Source organism: Gymnodraco acuticeps, unplaced genomic scaffold (genome assembly GCF_902827175.1).
Source record: "Gymnodraco acuticeps unplaced genomic scaffold, fGymAcu1.1, whole genome shotgun sequence".
NCBI classification, from domain to species: domain Eukaryota; kingdom Metazoa; phylum Chordata; class Actinopteri; order Perciformes; family Bathydraconidae; genus Gymnodraco; species Gymnodraco acuticeps.
In genome coordinates this window covers 16,725-41,467 of record NW_022991213.1, presented here as the reverse complement: position 1 = coordinate 41,467, position 24,743 = coordinate 16,725, and the positions used below count along the sequence as shown (strand labels likewise).

The 24,743-nt window shown below is 39.5% G+C and overlaps 1 protein-coding gene across 2 annotated transcripts in view; it reads right to left on the bottom strand.

The window, feature by feature from the left end:
* Window positions 1-2,193: 2,193 nt before the first annotated feature.
* LOC117561354 (fatty acid 2-hydroxylase-like) overlaps window positions 2,194-24,743 on the bottom strand; it is a 29,117-nt gene continuing 6,567 nt past the window's right edge. The window contains exons 1-6 of one of the 2 annotated variants that reach the window (XM_034238649.1): window positions 22,188-22,382; window positions 20,818-20,960; window positions 17,672-17,772; window positions 16,570-16,742; window positions 14,556-14,808; window positions 2,194-4,701 (exon numbers count right to left, since the gene is read on the bottom strand). In XM_034238649.1, the coding sequence (XP_034094540.1) occupies window positions 4,634-4,701; window positions 14,556-14,808; window positions 16,570-16,742; window positions 17,672-17,772; window positions 20,818-20,960; window positions 22,188-22,199 (750 nt within the window). In that variant the 5' untranslated portion in view covers window positions 22,200-22,382 and the 3' untranslated portion in view covers window positions 2,194-4,633. Of the gene's footprint in view, window positions 4,702-14,555; window positions 14,809-16,569; window positions 16,743-17,671; window positions 17,773-20,817; window positions 20,961-22,187; window positions 22,383-24,743 lie in introns of those variants that run through there. The other variant, XM_034238648.1, reaches the window with a different exon arrangement.

Sequence of the window (24,743 nt, the reverse complement as noted above, 5' to 3'; positions counted from 1 at the left end):
AAATAGTCATTATATACAGTCTTTAATTAACTATTAGTAGAGAATAACGAGTAATGAATATACTTTATAGGGATCCTATTAATATCTAATAATAAAAATAATGAAATTCAATAACATGCTTTAACCACTAGGTGTCCCTTTATATCAGCTGTGCACCTTTATGGTGTAAATACAGCTTATCTACCAATTGGATCAAATATAAAAGTCAGCCGAATTAGTGTTGATACTGCAAGGAGACGTATTGTGTGAAAATAAATGTAAGATGTTGTTTAATGGCTGATATATTTATGATCCACGTCACGTTTTCAGTTCCTCCTGTTTGTCTAGAAGTCTTCTCATCAGGGCTCTATAAATACAGAACTACGGCAGATATGTAATATTTAATGCAGCCGAACCGTGTATTACAATGCCGTTATGTGATGACTTCCAAAGAGAAAAGCAAGCACACTCGGAATAAAGTATTATTGTATTTTTTAAAAATGTTTTCGGTCTGTTTCCGTTATTTGTTAATGACGATGTGCTGTGAGATGTGAGACTGGAATTGCACAGGGGAAAATAACGTAGGCTATCTTTAGATGCGGATTTTGTTAAACTAATATGTTTGCGCTGTGGACCAACACTATACATTGACGGGGAAGGGGGTAGCAATAAAGATAACACCATTAAACAGTTACACAACATAACAGAAATAATATCGATAGCAGCGTCCCTAGCAACCACCTTGGTAACAATGAAAACGTTATGGACGCAATTTCCTGAAGTAATCTTCGTAATAACTAGCAAACTAAAGATCATGTACATCCACTGCACACATAATCTGAAATAACAACTCATATTTTTCGCATCAAATGACATCAAAACGCATTTTAATGACCAAACTAACTTTAAAATAGGCATTTTCCATCGAGAATAAAACGAAGTTCGGCCATGTTTTTTTTTTCTGCAGGGAGAAATTTGAAGATCACGTGACGTCAAACAGAGCACATGGTGTAGTCCAAACGATAGCTGGGGATTCTGGGTAGTGTAGTGTCTTCTGCCATCCTTTACTCCGAAAACATATTTGTTTCTCCGAATCGAAGGGGAAAAATACAAAAGCATTGCACACAATTTAAACCAATCAATAATTGTAATTAACAAGGATAATCTGGTGTTTTTTAGTCGATGAGTAGTGCAGATATCACTGTAAAATCAATTGACAGTAAGGGGAATACTTACTTCCGGGTGTACAATTCTCCGTTATCCAATGAGAATGGACGCTCACATTGCCTTTAAGGGCAGCCGACACAAACGAATGCCGTGCTTCCATGAGCGTCCATAGAAGCATATGGACATCCCGGAAAACTGAAAATGGACGCTAAGGCCCCCCCCCCCCCTTGCGTTGAAAATGGACGCTAAGGCTCCCCCCTTGCGTTGGAAAAAGCCGACAGGGGACTTGACATAACGTCAACATAGGCCGACCTGGGAGTGAGGATGTGTTGATCCGAGCGAGTTTGTGTACAGGGAGAAGAGGAGGGGACCAAGAACAGAGCCCTCATATGATCATTATAGTTATAAAACAAATAAGAGAATAAAGGAAAAACAGTTATGAAATACTATATGGCAGTAAAACAAGAATACAGTTTGAAAGGGGAGTGATTTGTAAAATATCCATAAAGAAAAAGAACATCTGCTTACAGTTGTGTTTCATCTGGGTGTTGAGAGATGTATCCATAGATCTCTTAATGTTGCTCTCAAAGTGCACCAGATTGATGCTTTTAACTTCAATATTTAAAAAAAATCTTCCTTGCCTTACACTCATATTCACTTATATTGATTTATGTATATTCTCAACCTTGATTTTTGTATGCAATGCATTCATTTCCTTATTTCCATATTTACTATGCATTTATTTAATTATTTGTTTTTGATTTCTATATTTTTTCAATCATTTATTTTAAATTGTTTTTAATGGACTTCTTTTCTTCAGGTAGTATCATGCTCAAGTGTTGAAATGCTTTCATTCATTATTATTATTATGACCATAGTCAATGTTTTTACTAGTATCAACTGATACTTGCAGGAAATGTACACAAGAACATTTCATAAGCTGAACGATAAGGAGCACTTTTGGGGTCATCATTTCAGTTATACTGTTAAAGTGCCTCTATAAATGTATAACTAAAAGAGATCAAACAAAAAGGACAAGACAGACTGACATCAGAAATATACAGACATTTATTTACAAATACGTTTGCATTTGTATTGACATTTAAAATTCCAAAATAGAAGATATTAAAGTAAACAGATTTAGAAAATATTATTTTACGCCGCATAACTTAGCATAGGCAAAGTTTGTGCTGTTGTCTTTTCATCTGTATCATAAATATACATAAATAAGATCCGTGCGCACAACAGGTGTAATGGTTTCACTTCGCCGAGCAGTCGTCACAATCAGTATGCTTCATCACACTCATCATCCTCATTATTATTATTCATCATTCTTTACCAACAGGAACAATCATTTTGGTTCTTTTTTAAACATTTTTGTCATATATTGTTATTATATAAAAGACAGAATTCCTACTCCATGATACCTTAAACATTCAATATCATCTGTGCGCAAATTAAGACAGAGAGTTATGGTTTTGAATAACCCGATATGCATGCTGCAGATAAAAGGACACAGCCATCTACAGATACATGTGAAATTATTTCTGAGATCTGACCAAAAATGAAAAAAAAATTCTGAGTAAAAGGTCAGAATTCTGAGATTTGTATTAAGAAATATTATATTAAAATTAATAATATAATATATATATTATTTTGTCTCAATTGATATTGCCTTAATCCTCTTCCGTAGCCCTCTTTACATAAAGCCATAATTATTATTGCTGCTCTGAATTTAAGAAAAATAAGCTTTGCAATAAGGAATTATTTTACTGTTCAAAACTCTTTGAAATAGATTCAGCATTTTATTTTACATGTGTACATATACATATATATTATTTAAATCTGACCCTTTCTTCACACTAGAAAAGTAGATTAAAATGATTTTCTGCAGTTATATATTTTTACTGCATGTATGTAAATGTTTTTAATCACGTTTGTTCTGCTTTAATTATCAGTGATGTTGTCGAGTGTTTAGAAGAGACATTATGAGGATCCGCCAGTGACTGTAAGACCTCCTGCTGTCCAGTCAGATGTTCATCCATCGTCATCCTGCGGGGGTCTGCAAGGCAGCTAACGAAGGGGCTTTAAAGGGATGGAGTGAGACCTGAAGGTGGAGACTAAAAATAACCTTAAAAAGACCCAAGTTCTGCTTGTTGACATTTAAAAAATAAATCCACCTTTGTCACCTAGCTAACACGGTGACCTTTGACCCCGAGATCCCCACAGCAGGAGGTCCAACAGGCTGGCCTCATGCCTCTCTGCCCCTCTGACACATTTTAACATCCTCTGACTACGTAAAGCTGGTGCAATTCTGTACAAAGCAAGTATTTTTTTTAACATTGTTGTGTAATCAATAATGACAAAACAGAAAGGAAACGGAGGGAATATTACAAAGGACTTGCAAAAATATATCTCCACAGTGGTTTCAGATATAATAATAATATATTTTATTTATAAGCGCACTTTTCATTTGCGTAAACAAAACTCAAGACTCTGCTTTACATTAACGGTGCATTGCATGAGTGCCCTACAATAGCATTTCACTTCTGCAGCTTTGGTTATAGTTAATAAATTAAGTCTAAACTGCCAAATGAAATCTGAAACCAAAAACAACATTGAGGAAAAGCATGTTGGGAGGAGCTTATGTTGACTGTTTCAAACCTGCAGTCTAACAGAGTAATAGCAGCGAGGCTTTGTAGCTTAATGGCAGACAGAACATAATGTAGAGGAGTATTTTTAGGCTGCAGATAGTGGGGAGGAAGGATTGCAATGTAAGTTCACCAGTCATTTAGTCCCTACACACATTTATTGTCACACCATTTCCCTTCTCTGTCTTCCAAATTCACCAACCATCTATCACTTTTCCCTCTGTCCTCCTCTGAGGGACGTGTGTGTGCGCTTTGTGTGTGTGAACATTTTCCCACAAATGGGTCCGCATTAAATTTGTGTTATGCTGTTAGCGATATTTTTTAGGAACCAGGAAGAGTGTGTTGTGAATATTTGTTTAGTTTCTTCAGTGTTTTCTAAAGCATTACAGGATGTAATTCCCTAAACATGAATGAAAATGCAATGAAATTACATAGAAGCACACCGACGTGTGTCTTTTGATTTTTCGTGTGTTCCTCCCTTTTTATCCATGGTATAACACCTAGCTGTACATAATTGTGAATGGCTCTGTGGAGAAGAGCACAGCCGTAGTAGATGTTGTTTGGGTTATACAATAAATGGCACAGAAAGGAATGATAACTGTGCAGAAAGATTGCAGACTGGTCTTCACAAAGGTGTAGCAAAATGGAAACAAAAAGCAGGATGATATGTGATACAGAATGGATCTGTGGAGTAGTTGTGGAGACGCAGGAGTCCTCAGAAGAAGAACTTCCTCCTTGGTTCTGAAAAGTATGGGTGCAGAGATTGGAATAAGGCTGAATGTAGCATGGGGGCTGGGTGCTAAGTCCTGTGGCCCTTCAGGAGAGCCCTTTCTCTGTTAGAATTTCTCATCGGGAATCAATGTGTTGAACGGGTGGTCCCAGAATGTGGAGGTGATTCCAAAACCTGGAAAGAGAAATGAAGATTATGGACTGCATTTATATAGCGCTTTTCAAGTCTTTGCAACCACTAAGTGCCGAGCATCCAGAGCTTGGAGAAGTACTCAGAGCTTGTACTTGAGTAAAAGTAGAAGTACCAGATTGTAGGAAAACAAGTTACAAGTAAAAGTCCTGCATTCAAAATGTTACTCAAGTAAAAGTACAGAAGTATTAGCATCAAAATATACTTAAAGTACCAAAAGTAAAAGTACCCATTATACAGATTGGTCAATTTCAGAACAATATATATAATTGATCATTAAAGTGTTATCAAAGCTGGTAAAGGTTTACCAGCTTTGATAACACTAAAGTTTGAATTACTTTGTACTGTATACTGCAGGGTAGCTTGTGAATTTACTCCAGGTGGAACTTTTAAAGTCTGATTTAAGACTTGATTATATTTCACATCATCATCATCATCATCATCATCATCATCATCATCATCATCATCAATCCAAATCTGTAAAGTAACTAAAGATATCAAATAAATGCAGTGGAGTAAAAGTACACTATTTACCTCTGAATTGTAGTGTGGTAGAAGAACATATATATATATATATCAGGGTTTCCCACACATAGAATATACTTGGGCCGCCCAGGTATATTAACGGCCGCCCAAGTATATTTCGTGACCCATTTAGTTTTTTTTATAATATATATTATTTGTTTTCGTCCGCGACCACGACGCCACCTGCGATCGATTAACTTGTGGACAATTATCCCTCGCTCTACGCCTCCTGTACCCAGTCCCGGACTGGCCATCGGGAGGACCGGGGGGTTTCCCGAGGGGTGACTGGCTGTCCACATGATGTGGCCTGCCGACATGGCCACTGTCATACAGATCATAAATCAAAGCCCTTGATTGGTCTCTGTGTGTCATTCAAGCTCGGGATAACCTCAGCTCAGGTGAGGTAAAGCACTCTCTGAGTGTTTAGATAGTTAACTTAGTCTAAGTTCTCAGTGGGTCTCAAACGGTGTGGTCACCATTTATGTAAACACATATTTCCATTTGAGGGGGTAGTGAGTGATTAGTAAAATATGCATGAATAAAAATAAAAAGTTACCTAGGGGAACAAAGGTAAGATAAGCTTTATGATTATTGAAATGTATACAGTTCTGTTTCATATAGGTGTTCCCATAGATCTAGTCTCTTTATTTTCCCCTCAAAATGCACCAGATTGATGCATTTAACTCCAAAATAAAATAACAAATCTTACCAGGGGAGCATGCCCCCGGACCCCCCTAGAGGATTTGAGGTCCACCCCCACTTAAAATCACATGGATTGGTTCCTAAATACATTTACCATTTAAAAGAAAATAGTAACCCATGTCCATATGTTTATTTGTGGGTAGTAAATGTAAACTATAGGGCTATCACTATGGGCCCTGCCTGTACCTGTTCGCTCAGCCATGGCGTGAAGGGTCTGCTAACAAAATTACCAACAGAAAGGTTAATGTTGTTGCACGTCACAAAGGCATGGCATGTCACACACCACCCCCCCCCCCCCCCCCCGCTACCAGCACCCCCCCAAGTATATTTCAGATCTGTGGGAAACACTGTATATATATAGTATATATATCTTTTAATGTTACCCTTTTATTTCACATTACATATGTTTATATACAGGGGTGCACATAACTTTTTTGCCCTGGTTCTCAAAGGAGCACCTGGAGATGTTGCTTGGTGCTCATCCTTAAAATGAAATAAACCGTAACTTTTGAGGGGGTCTTGACTTTATTTGCCAGACACACGGCACAGAACACACAGAGGTTAATACAGAACACACATGCAGAGGTGAACACAGAACACACATGCAGAGGTGAACACAAGACAACATTAGCACGAGCAGTAATCCTACAAGCTGTCATCACTACCCTCCTGACTGTTCTCCTCACTGTCTTCCTCTCTGTCAGACATGGTAGCTGATGATGTAGGCCTACTACTTTCTCTCAGGTTGAGTCTGCGATTAGATGCTTGCATCCACAAGTCAACAGCTGGTTTTGGGTCGAAAGTCTCTGTTGTCATCTTAGACAAGTGAATGTAATCAAATAAGTATGTGAACATAACCAATAATCTACCATAGCCAATAACAAATGAATGTAACTTATTTTATTTGTGTTGTTCATTCATATCTTATTTTACCTTAACATTTATTTATTTATGCATTTTTTTTTTTGTATCTCTCCAGTTTTAAAGGATATCTTTGGTTACTGTCCTATAGTATACATTGGAATGATTTCAAACCTGTTTATCCCAATAATTATAAAAGAGTGCCTTGGAAATATGTGTTTACATACATTTTGACCAAACTGTTTGAACTTAGACTAAAGTGAACTATCTAAACACTCAAGAGTCCTTTACCTCACTGAGCTGTAGTATCAGCAGGGTTCTTACACCTTTTCCAAAGTCAAATTCAAGCACTTTTCAAGCATTTTCAAGGTGCATTTTCCAGCTTTTCAAGCATCTTACAGCTGTTGTAAATTACATATTTATATACACATACTCAAATGATTATTTCCCTACCTCACATTAAATCAGATGTTCTTTATGCTATAAACAACCAAATGTGTGTTTCGTGATAGCCTTCTACACGAGGATGAAAAATTAAAGAAAAGAAAACTAAGTTTAATATTTCAAAATTAGTGATCTGTACGTAGACTGGGCCTCCCATATAACCTGTCTGAGCCAATATACAACAATCAGCCAAATAACTTTTCAATACATTATTGATTACTATTTTTGAGGTACTTTTAGGTTGGCAGTAAACACACGTCAGAGGTACATGGTGTACTTCTACTCCACTACAGTTCAGAGGTACATGGTGTACTTCTACTCCACTACAGTTCAGAGGTACATGGTGTACTTCTACTCCACTACAGTTCAGAGGTACATGGTGTACTTCTACTCCTCTACAGTTCAGAGGTACATGGTGTACTTCTACTGCTCTACAGTTCAGAGGTACATGGTGTACTTCTACTCCACTACATGTATTTAATACCTTTAGTTACTTCACAGATGTGGATGAATGATGGTAAATATAATCAAGTGTTAAATCAGACTTTAGTTCCACCTGGAGTAAATCCACAAGCTAGAAGCTACCCTGCAGTCTACAAAGTCATTCAAACTAGCTGCTCCTTTACCAGCTTTGAGAACACTTTCATGATCAATCATTAGAAAACATATCATATATATTATTCTGAAATGGACCAATCTGCATAATGACTACTTTAACTATATTTGGATGAGAATACTTTTCTACTTTCACTTGAGGAATATTTTGAATGCAGGACTTTTACTGTGACAGAGTATTCCTACACTCTGGTACTTCTACTTTAGCTAAGTACAAGATCTGAGTACTTATAATTTCACTACAAGATCTGAGTACTTATACTTTTACTCAAGTACAATACCTGAGTACTTATTCCACCTCTGGTAGTGTATTAGTCTGAATTGTAGCCACAAAATCACGCAGAGCTGCATAAAAATAGACTCACAATAGTAACAAGTGGAAAATAATATTTACAAATGTGTACAATAATTTGTAGGTAATTTTGACTACTCAAGACACCTGACTTATACATCTTCAAAGGAAGACTGTGTTCATTCTACAATTACATGGGATTAAAGCAAAATGTAGTTTTACTTGTATAATACTTCAATTTCATATAAAGACAGTTTGTTTTCATCTGTTTTCAAATAAACAAAGTCTTGGCTTTCAGAATATTAAACTTGTTTCGGCAAATTCAGATGATAAATACAACTTTGAAGCTTCGGCATAATTACAAGCGGAGAACTGAGTAACTTAACGTCACAGCAAGCATAACAACAGCCGGTGTTTCTTGTAAGTGTTTCCCCGGGAAACAAACGCAAAAATACACAAACACACTCGCGAGCTTCCCCCAGACCAGTAATACAAACGAAAATGTGTCTTCGGGTCAATGTGACTGATTTCGATAGAGCAAGTCACATTTGGTTTAGGCACGAAACATACTACCAGTAGAAATACATTGCTTTCAAAATCGCTCTGTGTCGAATCAATAGATTATATTTCGTGACCACGATAGCGACTGTAACGCACATAACATAGGTACGCTCCTCTGAAATGATTGTCCCCTGCAATTATTATTATCCCTCAATCGAGTTCGCTATTCAGCTCGCTCACGTTAGCTTAAACAAACGTAACATGCAACATTAGCCTAATCTAAAATGCTCTACTACGGCGTACCTTTCATGTGGCTCGTCAGCGCAGACTCTCGCATCGTTTTGTTTGCAAACTTTGCAGGAGGCTACTCGTGGGCTTGACCCTCGTCTTAGCCATGGCTTGTATTTGTCTTCTGCTAGCCAACGCTCGTTGAAACTGCAACCTCCTGGCACACAGTCAGTGGCGTGCACAGACATTTATAGGGGCAGGTGCTCAAGAGAAAAAAAAGGGCACCTTCTGAGTCGTCGTGGCGGTCGCGCCGAAATTGTGCGCAAAAATTTGCCGGATAATGGCGGATTTTGTTAGTTTCTTTTCGGTTTTTGGTTACTTTATTTCGGTGTTAGGTTAGGGTTATGCTATTTAATTCTTATTTTTGCCTGATTTTACTGATTTATTATCAAAAAAAATATTATTTTAACATTTATTTGTATTATTCTAAATGACTTAGGGGGGTCCAATCTGAAGCTAAGGGGGGGATGAAATCCCCCCCCCCCGGGATTGACGCCCCTGGTGGAACCGCCGGCTGCCTTAGCAGTGTGAGATTTATTAAAGGCACATCTTGTATGTCGTAATTGCATATATATTTATTTCAATAACCATATGCTGTCTGATGCAGATGCCTATCTAAAACAAATCAAATAGTAGGCTTACTAGCTTCTACACGCTAAAGCAACTGTAGTCAGGGATGCAAACTCATCAGGTATGAAAAAGGTGACAAGGATCCGAGCCCCCCGACCCCACGGAATATCGGGTTTAAAATTAGGAATAACAGAGGATTTTAGCAGTCAGAACAACTAAAGCAGCAGGTAATAATAACAGAAACACCAAAGAGTTACATCTAATAGAAATATATAAAAGCATTTATTTTAATTGTGTAGCAGTCAGTTTATAATTTTGGCAGCACTGTTGAGCATTTTGAAAATGTATTTTCATGCCTCTTAGTATTTTTATAATACTTTTCTACTTTCACTTGAGGAACATTTTGAATGCAGGATTTTTACTGTAACAGAGTATTCCTACACTCTGGTACTTCTACTTTTACTCAAGTACAAGATCTGAGTACTTCTACTTTTACTCAAGTACAAGATCTGAGTACTTCTACTTTTATTAAGTACAATATCTGAGTACTTCTACTAAAGTACAAGATCTGAGTATACTTCTACTTTTACTCTAGTAGCCTACAATCTCTATACTTATACCACCTCTGTTTATAGCCTATGAAAAAAACTATTAGAAAATGAAGGCTAAAGCTAACGTTAGCAGATAGTGACAATGATATTGCGACAGAAAAACTTTTCAGTTCACATCACGCTCTACCGCTCTGCTCTGAACACCTGAACGCCCGTTCTAACAGCTGTTCACCAGCGGCTCAGTCTGTGCCACAGTGACTCCGCACAGTTAACGAACGCACCGTAGATAATGTAGCTGACCCTCATCCCGGAGCAGCAGAGTTCAGCCGGCCCGACAGGCAAGAAGACTCGAGCACACAGCTCGCGCTTCATATATTAAAAAAGAACACCATGCGCGTCATGATGGCACATAACAGCTCGCGACCGCAGATTATTTCGGCGATTAGATAACATGTAAATTATATTTGACGCAACTTGTTACATTTCCATGACTTTTCCAAAACTTTGGGAAAAATATTGTTTTCCATAACTTTTCCAGGGCCTGGAATTTGCATTTTGAATTTCCATGACTTTTCCAGGTTTTCAATGACCGTACGAACCCTGTATAGTTTAGTTTGGCATCTGATTTAGGGGATTAAACAATACACTCGTTGTATTTGTTACCTGGTGGTTACTCACTTGGTCGTCACTAGGGCACTTTTAATCGTGTTGCTGCGTGCTGCTGCACCACACACCCTCCGTGGCCTGTCTGACTGTCAGCTCTGCGCGCTGCGCGTTCACGTTGAGAGCAGGGAAGGGAGGGGCTGCAGCCAGAGCACGTATGGGAGTGCCGCGGGGCACGTGTGGGGATGTCTGACAAAATTACAACGCGCATTTGGGGCATTGTTGTATATATTAGAAGCTTCTAATCCAGAATTGATCGATGTTACCATGAGCCACATACAGTACACTGTAAAAAAACTTTTAAAAAAACTGTAAAAAAAGAACTTTCAAAAGGGCACATTGCTGTCAAGAGGGCAAAACGGGCAGGTGCTCAAGCACTACCTAGAGTCTATGTGTGCACGTCTCTGCACACAGTCATCTATCACTCTCATCAGAATGCCCAGGTCACAGTAACACAAACACTTGCAGGTCGCGCGCATAGCGCGGGAAGGCCGCAGCGGAGCTGTTTTATGTAGAAGCGAAGCAATTATTTTCTTTTAATCTAAAAAGCGAACTATTCAGTCAGACAGCAATTTATTGTAAAAGTAAAACATTTACATTTTCAAGCACTTTATCTCAATTTCAAGCACCATTCCCAAAATTCAAGCACTTTCCCAACCTTGAAAACACCACGTCAAATTTCAAGCATTTTCAAGGATTTCAAGCACCCGTACGAACCCTGTATCAGCCTCTCAGTCTGACTGGAGAGGACTCTCCCTCCACATAATTGTAGAAACATCTTCTTCTTATATCCGTTAGAGCAGCTAGCACCAGATTCTAATAACAACACCGGGAGGTGCGCCCTTCTCTCTCTCTCTCCCTCGCTCACTCGCATTTTGGCTGTGAGCTGCGGGCGCCAGATAAGCCAACATCCCCCATTTTCATCACTTACAGCGCCCATCGTACAGGGCAAATGAAACGTGTAACCGGGGTGAAAAGGGTGTTACATTTACTTAATTTTGAATATTGTTACATCAAGGCCGAAAATTAGGATGAGCCCCAACGGTCAAAAATGTTTTTTTTCCCTCCCAGAACTGCCAGCGCAGCGCCTCCCCAGATCTGGCGCCCTAGGCGAACATCTATAACGCCAGTGCTACGGGCCGACCCTGAGTTCATATGCAACTCGCAAATATCTTTCTCTCCTCTCTCCTCTCTTTTCTCTTCTCCCTTCTCTCTCTTCTCTCTCTCCATCCCTCTCCCTCTCTCAATTTTGGTATGCAAATGCGCCTTTTTTCAAATGACCCGGTGCTCTATTTTTGGCGGAGGTGCGCATGCGCACCTGCGCACCAGTTATATGCAGCCCTGTTTATATACCAGTCAAGTCCCACTAACATATAAACTCCTCCTCCATGCCCCTCCCTCTCAGTACCTCACAGATCTCCCCTGCCATACATCCCATCCCGTACTCTTCCATCCTCAGACTCTGGTCTACTTCCCATTCCCCCTTCACGCCTCTGCACTTTAGGGGACCGTACTTTCAGTGTCGCTGCCCCAACCCTCTGGAACTCCCTCCCTGCTGAAATCCGTAACGCCCCTTCTCTGGACATCTTCAATTCAACCCTGAGAACTCATCTGTTTAAGATAGCCTTCCAACCTTATTAATATTAATAATAATAATAATAGCTTAGATTTATATAGCGCCTTTCATGGGACCCAAGGTCGCTTTACAAACAAAAACAGGAGTAATAACAAACAAAAACAAAAGTCAGACAGACAAAACAACAAATAAATTAGGGGCCGAAGGCCTTGGCAAACAGATGGGACTTGAGGGCCCATATTGAGGGTTTGCAGGTTGGTGCGGGTGGTGAGCAGGCCAGAGTCTGAAGACCGCAGGTTCCGGGGTGGGGCATGTGGGCAGAGGAGGTCCGATAAGTACTGGGGGGCATGGGCATGGAGGGACTTGTAGGTAAGGAGGAGGACTTTATAGGTTATGCAGGACTTGACCGGCAGCCAGTGGAGGTGGATGAGGGTGGGAGTGATGTGCTGCGATGGCTTTGTGTGCATCAGTACCCTAGCAGTACAGGTGTGAACATACTGGAGCCTGTCCAGGGGTTTTGTTGGGGACCCCAAACAGGACACCATTGCAGTAGTCCAAGCGGGAGGTGACAAAAGCCTGGACTAAGGTTTCTGCAACCGACTCCGAGAGTGACGGTCGGAGTCTGGCAATGTTCTTTAAATGGACATTTAGAAATGGAGATTTGGTGTCAGACTTGATGTGGGAGTGGAAGGAAAGGGTGGAGTCAAAGATGACACCCAGGTTGCGGACTTCAGGAGATGGGCAGATGGACCAGCCGTCAACCTCAAGGATGAAGTCACCTTCTGAAGCAGCGCCTTGGGGGCCATAATCATGAGCTCTGTTTTCCTTAGTTACTCATCCCCTGCCCTCACAAACACTGTCGCACATCGCCTAATATGCCTTCTGTGATCTGGCCCAGATTGTGCTTTATGTTCCCTCTGTAAAAGTGACCTTGGGTTTATGAAATGCACTATGAAATAAGTAATTATTAATAATATCAATCTTTTTACTTTATCATTTATTTGGATTGTGATTCCATTGAGAGCAATTTGGACTTCAGTAGCTTGCCCAAGAACTAGGGGTGTAACGGTTCACAGAAGTCACGGTTCGGTACGGGTTCAGTACAACAAGGAAAAGCAAAAAAAAGTTCCAAATGCATAATTTTTTTTGCTGTTATTTATTTTTAACAGTAGTGCAAGTTTAGAACTCTAACATTTGGAATCATTAGCTGTATTACACAGTTAAAAACAAACCACAAACAGTACCACACACACTCAGATGGCCATATTATTTATAATGGCTGATGTCAAACAAAAAGGTTAAATAAGCTGTAGGCCTACAACTAAAAAGAATGTCTTGAAAATATTAAAATAAATAATAAGAAAGTGTTTCAATCACAATCAATAAAAGGCAATACAGAACTGTATAACATCTCCTGATGTCAAAATATAAAATAAATACAATGATAAATATAAAACAAAATAAAATCTGTACCTTTAGGAGCAATGTCTAACATGTGTAATTAACTTGTGAGTGTGTGAGGCCATTATGCCTAATAAAGGTACTCAAGCTTTACTCTATTTTCAAGATTTTCTTCAAAAAGATGAGTTTGTCTATGTTGTCAGTAGTGAGGGCAGGTCTGTTGGCGGTAACTATGTCACCTGCCGTCGAGAAAATCCTCTCGCTGGGGACTGAGACTGACTCGGATGTGATTGAGCATGTTTGACGTGTTACCACTAGCATACCGCACCGCTGTCGAACAACGCCGACACACCGTCCTCGTCCGATCTACAACTCGCACCCCATCATTGTTGTAGTCCACAGGGAACCCGAAATGTTCCCACACAGCTGATTTAAAAGAAGCAGGTGGGTCTTCTAGCTCCTGTGTGTTGTGTGAACTCGCCATAGCTACTAACTGTTCTTCTTCATGTATTGTGTTCGTTTTGTTGTGTTTTGTTCTTGTTCTTCATTTGTTATTTACGGGCGGCTGGCTTTTAGGCGCAATACCGCCCCCTGGATTATATATAGTGTAATACTGCCCTGAGTGACAGACTTTTTTCCCACTCGTAAAAAAAGGCGTATTCGCCGTGTGACTGCATGTGCCGAACCGTGACGTCCGAACCGTGACGGTACGGGACGAATACGGATACCGTTACACCCCTACCAAGGACACAATGAAACATCTTTACTGAGGAGACTGGGGTTGGAACTACTGACCGACTAATTAATGGATGACCCTATCAAGTAATACCCTCTGGTTTCAGGTGCTCACCTGCTTTCTGGTGCTCAAAGTGGTGTTTGACGTGGTAGGCCTTCAGGCCGTACATATAGGAGCCCTTCTTTGGCGACCCGTAGTGAAGGTAGTAGTGGATCATATCGTACACCACGTAGCCGCACAGTCCTCCTACAAACACGGAGGTCCCCAGGATCTGCGGGAGCGTGCTGAGGAGGATTAGATAGAAGCTTCCCACCACTAAGGAGGCCAGGCCGGGGGGGAAGACCAGCCGAGCGCCGTCGAACGGAGACTGTGGAGACAGATATTATGCAGTGAGAAAAATTGCCAAAGTCAGCCCATTTTTCAATAAAGATGATGCTGAAAAACTCATTCATCTGTTCATTTTAAGTAGGATGGACTATTGTAAAGCTCTTTTTACAGGTCTACCAAAACAGTCAATCTAAAAACTCCAGCTAATTCAGCACCACCTGTGTCATCCACAGGCACAATTGGACTTCAACACCCATGCAGATGACATTGTACATGATAGTTGTTGTCAAATGAATATACTCAACAGGTGCACTTTTTGAACAAAAGCTAGATGGCCGACAAATTTAAATGTTGATAAGACTGAGGTAATAACTATTGTTTATCGCACAGAGATGGAAAACCACATTATAGCCCAAAAACTGTACAAATATTAGTGTCATCTATGATAACAACCGCAGTCCCAGTTAAGCCCCGAGCCTGTTTTTCAGGTCTCAGGCTCGAAAATGACATTCCCAGAACAAATGACTATACTTTCACTTCTAAAAGGGGTAAATTAATAATCTTAGGAAACAAAACCCACTTCTGGGGTCATTTGGGTGCATTTTCCATATCTCTGGCCCCCGTCGGTTGATTTTGATGATTTTAACCGTTAGAGCCAATAGAATCGAGGGGAAGTTCCTAAAATCCATCTAAACATTACCCATTGGTGAATGAGTGATGCATAGCCAGAATTCCCCGGAACCGGAATGCGTCATACACTCTAGCAGCTATCGTAGCAGCTAATATGAAATCTCCGTTATTGACATAAAAATGGAATGATGGATTATCAGTAATAATTTCAAAGTGACACAATGACACATTGGATTAACCTATGGATTAACCTTCAGCAGCGTTTTTTTCGTTTTAATGCCATTGAACACAACTTTTGATCAGAACAACAGCAACGGTAAGACTTATTTTCCGATTTGGTCCCGTAAAGCACATTTTTTTGTTATTGTTTGTTGTCATTTCGCCGCGAGTTCTGATCGCTCAGTGATGATACTTATATGTCTGGAATCTGTGGAATCTCAGCTTGCTAATTGATATCTTATTTGTGCAGATTTGATAAGTAATAAAGGTATTTTAATGTGAGATATGTGCTAAGTGTGTTAGCATTTTTTCGCTCAGGGCTAATTCAGAGCCTTTGTTATTACCCTTATGTTTCGTTTTGCTAAAAATTGTTAATATTGTCTGATAGCTGAGTTTCTTCCCGTTAAGTTAAGTGGATATGATACATTCATAGTTTATTAAATGTTAAGAAGCTCGGCAAGGTCCTCAGCTACCAATTCTGCGATCTACGCTGAGGACTGGGTGCTTTCAATCTTATTTAAATCCGGATTATCCGGAAAATAGTTTTATTATTGTTTGTCTGCCATTTGTTGACTTCAAAGGACTTTGAAACTTTGTGTTTTTGCTATATAAATAAAGTTTATTACTGCTATTTGTTTTTCAGCTTTACAAAAGCACAAAAGAAAGTTTGTTTTAAGAGAATCATAAACGACAACTGGCCAATTTAACTACTGATAACAATACATGCGCACTCAGATCAGTAAAATAAAAAAGTAAAATTGAAACTACTCTATGGGGATTGGGAAACAGTTGTCAGTCACAGAAACAGAAAAAGATATTCCTTTATTGTGCCATAAAGTACTAAATGTTGATTAACAATTAAACCAGTTTCATGCTCATGAGATCTGCCCGTCCCTGTGTGTGTGTGTGTGTGTGTGTGTGTGTGTGTGTGTGTGTGTGTGTGTGTACGTACCTTGTGGTGCTGTCCGTGCAGGAGGAAGTGTATCGTGATGAGGTAGTAGTTATGGGCCGGGGGTTTCATGTGGAAGACGAAGCGATGGATGCAGTACTCGATGAACGACCACAAGAACCAGCCCATCAGAAAGAGCAGGGGGAACAAGTACTTATGGATCGGGATAGAAAAGTCTGGGAAACACACACACAAATGACTTAGATTAATACACACCTTAACTGAACAGAAAAAATTATGACAATATATTTTTAATATATGTGTTTATTATGCCTGTGTGTGTGTGTGTGTGTGTGTGTGTGTGTGTGTGTGTGTGTGTGTGTGTGTGTGTGTGTGAGTTAAGCCCTGTAGTACCAGTTTGAGTGTTTAGGTGCCATGTAAAATAAATCATGTGCTTCGAACACACCCATCACAGAGCTCTATTGTGGTGTGATTTTAATAACCAAACCCACGTGCCACATAAACAGGCGTGTCATGTGTTATACTGAGTGGTACACTGGAAAACAGGACCAAAACAGAGCAGAGCTACTGCACAACATTAAAAAGTATCTCATAAACAGATAAGATTATTTGATTTGAGTCACAGGTTTTATTGTCATGTACAATAGTGACAAAGTATAATTGTTGGCTATTCCCAGGCTTTTCCAGTGCAAGATACAAGGTATGATGTAATAGTTATACATCATTTTACGTCAGAACAAATATTCACACCAGATTTTTGGACATGTGGCAAAACTACAATATAGTAAAAGTAGGTTTAACTTTAAAAGGTAAACACATTCATTGAAGATGCCGCCTTGTTAACTTTAAACTTGTTTTATAGCTTTGTATTGTTGACACAGTGTACTTTGTGTACACACAGTGCAGGGAGAAACTGTTAAAGCAGGAGTCCCACATTATTTAGCTACTCACCTGTGTGTGTGTGTGTGTGTGTGTGTGTGTGTGTGTGTGTGTGTGTGTGTGTGTGTGTGTGTGTGTGTGTGTGTGTGTGGTGTGTGTGTGTGTGTGTGTGTGTGTGTGTGTGTGTGTGTGTGTGTGTGTGTGTGTGGTGTGTGTGTGTGTGTGTGTGTGTGTGTGTGTGTGTGTGTGTGTGTGTGTGTGTTACCTGAAGTGAGTTCTAGCCTGGTGGTGCCCTTTGCCAGCGTGGTGTAGCAGTACCAACTGTAATAAAACACAATAGGAAGCCACACCACTGGAACCCAATACCTGCAACAAAAGAGCATTTAGCATACTGGTCACACTTTTATTATTTTCCTCATGTTTGTTTTATATATCATAGCACACTGAGTGTGGTGCGGCCTCAGAGGAGCAGGAACCTTAATCTTAAAATACTTAATGGGTTAGTTAAAAAGCTGCTTACATGATTGTGTAGAACACTATAAAAGGGATTTGGAGTGCAACAGCTCATTGCTGTCAGGGTTAAAATATGTTTAGGAATCATTGACTACAACTGTTTCTTTATGGTACAATGTTCAAAAAAGATGTTTGAACAGCCAATTGAGATGGCATCCCTTCATTACGATACAAATGTTTCATCAGACACTGAGAATTATATAGGAGTGGACTTGTCATGGGGATATAGAGGTTTTGTGGTTAATGTTTAGATATTTGCTTAATTTTGTTCCAATAGCTTTGGCCTAATGTGCCACCGTAGACACTTTGAATGAACAAGACTGGACATTTCCCAATTTATTTCGCACTTTTAGCTTTGTATTTTCACTTAGAAACTATTTTTAATAAACTCTCAATCCCAGCATGCAATGCTATACTGACTCAGATTAGAGGTAGGCAACGGTGAATAAACTAAGGTTCAGCATCACACCGTTTGAGGATTTTTCCGGATAAACTGAGGATCTTGGGACCTTTCCACGTACCAACAAGTGTCCTACTATAAGTCCCCTGCAGCAACACTTTAATCGCCATTATTGCATCACAACGTATCGCTTTAGTTTTTGTATCATCCTGGAACATTTGTGTCAATAAAACCAATGCATATTTTTGATTGGATAAACATCATGTTGGCCATTAACACAATCCTAAATATATATATATACAGTATATATAAGGAGTTACTTTACACTATTAGGATTTTGTGGAGCTAGCCCAGCTAGCGGGGAACGTTCTCACAACTTTGGCTAACATTACCTACAGGTTCAAATAATGTTTTAAAGAAACGTTTTAATCTGATGTTCAAAGAACCTTTTTAGGATGTTTATTATTTCAAATAATGTTCCAATAAGGTTTAAGGTTAACTAAGACATAACGTTTTAACTGCAACATTCAGAGGATGTTTTGAGGATGTTATTGAGGCCTGAGATGACAGAACGTTTTTTTATAAAATGTTCCTTTAATGTGATATGTTAACAAAGGTGGAACGTTTTGCCTGCAACATTCTAAGGATGTGTTTTGGACGTTGTTGGGGTAACACATTAAAGATGTTCTTTATAAAACGTTCCCTCAATGTTACATGATAACAAATTGAGAACATTCTCCAAGAAACATTCTGAAAATATTTTCAGGATGTTATTCTTTTTTTATAAAACGTTCCTGTGATGGCAAATATTAACACGGTCATGGTCAACATTAGATTTATTTCTAGAGCGCTTTAAAAAACAAATTGGTTGCATTTGTTTGAAAAGGATGTTTTGAAAAAAAATCTGATGTCACCATATTTTAGAAAATAACAAACAAGCACGTAATTCATGATAAGCTGTAAGCAGATATTGCATGTTTGCGGTGGCATGTGTGAGTTCCCAGCTAGAAATGTTTGTTACCATTCATTGTTCTATGAATGTTTTCAGCGGGACGTTTTATTTTGGTTCCCAGAATGTTCTTCTGAAAGGTAGGATAACGTTCTCTAAAAACATTCTTAACATTTTTGGTGATAACTTTCTTAAGATGTATGAGTGCATTGAGACAATGAATAGGACGTGTAAAAACGAATTTGCATGCCAATATTCACTCACATGCACTAATAATCACACTAAGGTATGTAGGCCCACAGTATTCATAATATCATGTGTAAAATATCAGAAAATAATCACACTTTTTTCTGACTATAAAGGTTGTGTCTCGTATGTAGGTTATAACTGTCAGATAAGCTATCTGGCCGTGTGTGGTTTGTGAGGGCTGCGTATAAACAGTGTCCGCTGTTTATGCATATTGGATAAAAATCGTTATTGCACCCTTTAGATTTGAGACCAACAGACATATAGAAGAACGGACCGACTGTCACTGCCGTCCCTGAAACCCCTGTTAGTGTTTGTATGTGTTTGTTTCTACTGTGTGTCTCTCTCTCTCTGCCTGCTGGTCTGCTCGACATGGCTGGGAGCAATCTCCAATCAACCACACCGGCAACCTTCTCATCAGCCACACTATGAAAGCCTGCAGCCTGCACTCATTCCCTGCCGGATTGTTGCCGTGAACGGTTTGTTGCAGTGAACGGTTTGTTGCGTGCCGCTCTAGCTTTTTACCAGCATATTCTTTGACAACATTGCCTGCTTTTGACTCACACTAATTTGTATGTCTCTCCCAGGAGGAATCCAAGGCCTTCCACACTCCCAAGACCAGCCAGGCCTCTCTACCCACCCTGGAACAACTGTTTCCCACTGCCACCATAACCAACCTCCACTCCCAGCTCCCCTTTTCTAATAAACAAATGTTACTTTCACCAGCTGATTCCGAGTCTGACTCTGGGTCCCCTCCAGTACATGTGACACCGACAGTGACTTGTACTAGCTGCTGGTCGCATTTTAAAAAAAGAAAGAAAAGACTTCTGATAAATCGGAACGATAAACCATGTTATCCTTCTCTAAAATAATAACATTCTTGCAACATAAAAAAATCTAACTTGCAGCTGAAAACGTTTTAAGAATAGTAAGGCATAATGTTCTAACAATATTATCAAAAACAATTAAAAAAGGTTATTACCAAGCATTTTAAGAATGTTTTTAGAGAAAGTTATCCTACCTTTCAGAAGAATATTCTGGGAACCAAAAGAAAACGTCCCGCTGAAAACGTTTCTAGAACAATGAATGATAACATTCTCAGAATGTTTTTAGAACCAAACATTTCTAGCTGGGAGGTCTGTCTCAATGGACGGAGCTCAAGCACATGGCCTTTGTGCGAGTTTACTTTTTGAGCGTTGTGATTGGAATTTGTTGTGAGTGGTTGTTAACTGTTGGAAATATGATTTACAGGTGGGTGGGGACAGTTGGTGGCTACCGGTATATTATTCATCAAGTCTCTTACCATGAGGTCTTGGTGCCGGCCTCCAGTAAGGGGTTTCCAAACAGTCTGATGGGTCTGTCGACTGGCTGGTGGACCCACGCATCGTATTTCTCTCCCAGGTGGCCCACCTGCCATGCCAGGGGCTTCCGCCAGTCTACCAAATCCTGTTGAGATACAACCAATGAGAAATGAGTCAAACATATTCTATACACATAAATATGGCTGTGCTGGAGAAAGCACCAAGAACAGTTATCACAGAAACGTGGTTGTCTCAAGCAGGTGGCAGCAGAGAGTTACAAACTGAGACTTAACAAACCAGGAAGTGACTGCCTGGATGTTTGTATTGTGTTTGTGCTAGAAAATATAAAACATTTTAAGTCAAAGACCATCGGATTAGATACTATTATAAGTGCTTTACAAGCTCCTCATGCCTAAAGCTAGGTCTTGCACAATTAATCTAAATGTAAATATATACAATATTATTATACAATACAATATTTGAAATTAAGTATTGTGGAGCTGCAGACATATCCCCACCTGATAATAGTATTCTAGTTCCTCTACAACTGATTATTTAATTTCATCATAATGAGAATAATGCTGCGAAAATGATCCATCCTTCCTGCATTTTTGTTTTCATATTAGTCAAAACAATTTTAAATCGTTTTTTTCAAATTGAGTATCCTTTCCTACGGGAGACACGCATACAAAAAGTGGGTTGTACAGTCAAGTATCACACTGATCTGTGACTATAAAACCTATAAACCCCTCTGAGCACATCGGTATCAGGCACGGACTGACACAGTGACCTCAGGTTGTTTATCTTGTCCCACACTGATTCAAATAAACAACCTTTTTACCACCTAGGTGATACGCGTTTATCACCTTCTCTCATTTAAACACAAAGAAATCTGAAGATCCTCAGCGGCAACTCTACCACACAATGAGCAGTCCCTCTGTCTGACATCTCCTTTTCCATTTAAACACATCCAGTCAAACTGACTGTTCAGCATGCCGTGGCACTCCTGCTGACAGTGACTGCTCAGCTTCCTGTCATATCACTGTCGGGTTTACAACTTATCAACATCAGGGTATTGCCTCGTAACGCCCTGCTCTGTCTTTTATTACCTCCGTTCACTCAGGACAAAGTGATGAACAGAGAGTGTGGTTTTCCTAGTTGAGCTGATAGTAGGTAATGCTGGGCACAACATGTACACGGCTAAATCTAAATAAAACAGTGTGAAGAAGAAAAATGGTAAATTGACTGCATTTCTACAGTGCTTTTCCCCCGATTTACATATTCAAGTCAGCTTTCACCCATTCACACAGAGGCAGAGGCTGCCATAGAAAGTGCCACCTGCTCAGGGATCAATTAGAGTTAAGTAACTTGCCCGAGGACACATCAAAATGTTGACTGCAGGGGCTGGGGTCCGCTGACCTACGGTTGGAGGATGACCATCAACCCCCTGAGCCACAGACGCCCACGTAAAAGCATGACATGGAAAGAAAAATGGGTAAAAATACTTTAAAGGGCCCTATTATGCTTTTTTGGAGATTCACCTTCCCTGTAGTGTGTTACATAGGTTTTTGAGCATGTAAAATCCCAAAGTTCCCTCTAGACAAAACACAAAACGCAATGCAATTTCTCCATAGGATTTTGGAAAATAGCTCGAAATAAGGTCTGTGTTTGACACAAATTAAAGAGACAGATCACGTTTTGTTCTATGACATTAAATACATCAGCGGTGACCCCACTGGTGATTTTTGAAGAGTTAACGTGTCTGAAAAACGATGGTTAACAAGTGGCTGAATAGGACTACAGAAGTTGTCGAGGCCGTTTTACGTCATTACACCGAACACGTAAAACACTCCCGCTAAGTTTGTTTGCCCTGTTCTGCTTGAAAGCAAGTACCTGCCTCCTGCAAACTATTAAAACAAATGCTTTAACTTGTACAATGTTGAATCTGTATTTTTGAATATGGATCTTAAGTCGGCGTGACGTTGAATCAGCGACCCTGCTGTAGTTCGTTTATAGCATAACGTTAGCATTTTGCTTCTGGCGACTAGATTTATGATTAGAAAATTATAAAAGTAGGGTAGACATGTGGAAATGATCCGGCTGAACAAAACGTTTTCTTAAATGTGTGTCAACCACAGACCTTATTTCGAGCTATTTTCCAAAATCCTACGGAGAAATTGCATTGCATTTTTGTCGAAGGAACCGGAAGGAGTTTACTTCCGGGTTTTATGACGCGTCACTGCGGTTCTGTGGCGAAGTCACGCCCATCTACTTCCGGTCCATGGGAACTTATTTCGGAAAAATAATGTATTGAAGTCAATGGAGAGAGAAAACTTATCTTTCGATCCCGTTTGAATTGTGCCATGAATTACACATATGATGTTTGTCAATCTTAAAAAATAATTTCCATGTCAAAAAAAGTCACAGTTTGTCGTAAAATTGTTGAAATATAAGACTATGAAAAATACGCAACTAGACAGACTACAAATCCCAGAGTTGCGTAAGTGATGGCACAATTGTTTTCCTCCACTAAGAGATAGCTAAGATCAGCGCCATATAGATATAATCTATCTATATGGCGCTGGCCATAAGATAACTTTAACAAGATGCCTGTGTGCTTAGTACCAGGTTGTTATCATACCAGCAATGGGTCTTCCCAGCTAGCGAGGAACGTTCTCACAACTTTGGCTAACGTTACCTATTGGTTCTAATAAGGTTTTAAAGAAACGTTTTAATCTGATGTTCAAAGAACCTTTTAGGATGTTTATTTTTTCAAATAATGTTCCTATAAGGTTTAAGGTTAACTAAGACATAACGTTTTAACTGCAACATTCAGAGGATGTTTTCAGGATGTTATTGAGGCCTGAGATGACAGAAGGGTTTTATAAAATATTCCTTTATGTTACATGATAACAAATGAAGAACATTCTCCAAGCAACATTCTGCAAATGTTTTCAGGATGTTATTGAGGCCTGAGATGTTTTGCCTTGCATGGCCTCAGATCTACTTCATATAGTAAACAAATCTCTTCACTCAGGTATTTTTCCACAGGCCCTGAAAACTGCAGTCATTAAACCGCTCTTAAAAAAGAATAATCTAGATGCTTCAGTAATGAACAATTACAGGCCCATATCAAACCTCCCATTTCTAGGTAAAATCATTGAAAAAGTTGTTTTTCAACAGTTGAGTAATTTCTTGCATTTAAATAACTGTTTCGATGTGTTCCAGTCAGGCTTTCGTCCAAACCACAGCACTGAGACTGCTCTTGTAAAGGTCTTTCATGACATCCACTTAAACACAGACAGTGGCAGAACTTCAGTGTTAGTATTATTAGATCTCAGTGCTGCGTTTGACACTGTTGACCACAACATATTACTAGACCGACTGGAAAACTGGATGGGACTTTCGGAAACAGTTCTACACGTAAATTGGTTTGAATCCTACTTAAAGGACAGAAACAACTTTGTTTCTATAGGTAAATACACATCTGAGTTGACAAATATGACATGTGGGGTTCCTCAAGGCTCCATCTTGGGGCCTCTTCTCTTTAACATCTACATGCTACCACTGGCTCAGATAATGAAAAACAACAAAATAAGTTACCATAGCTATGCAGATGACACACCAATGTACGTAACAATTTCACCAAGAGACTATGCTCCAATTCAAACACTGAGTAAGTGCATTGAACAAATCAATGACTGGATGTGTCAGAACTTTCTCCAATTAAACAAAGATAAAACTGAGGTAATGGTTTTTGGAGCCAAGTCAGAACGTATAAAAGTTAGCGCTGAGCTTCAGTCTGCAATGTTCAAAACAACAGATAAAGCCAGAAATCTAGGTGTAGTCATGGACTCTGACCTGAGTTTCAACCGTCACATTAAAACAGTTACTAAATCAGCCTACTATCACCTAAAGAATATATCTA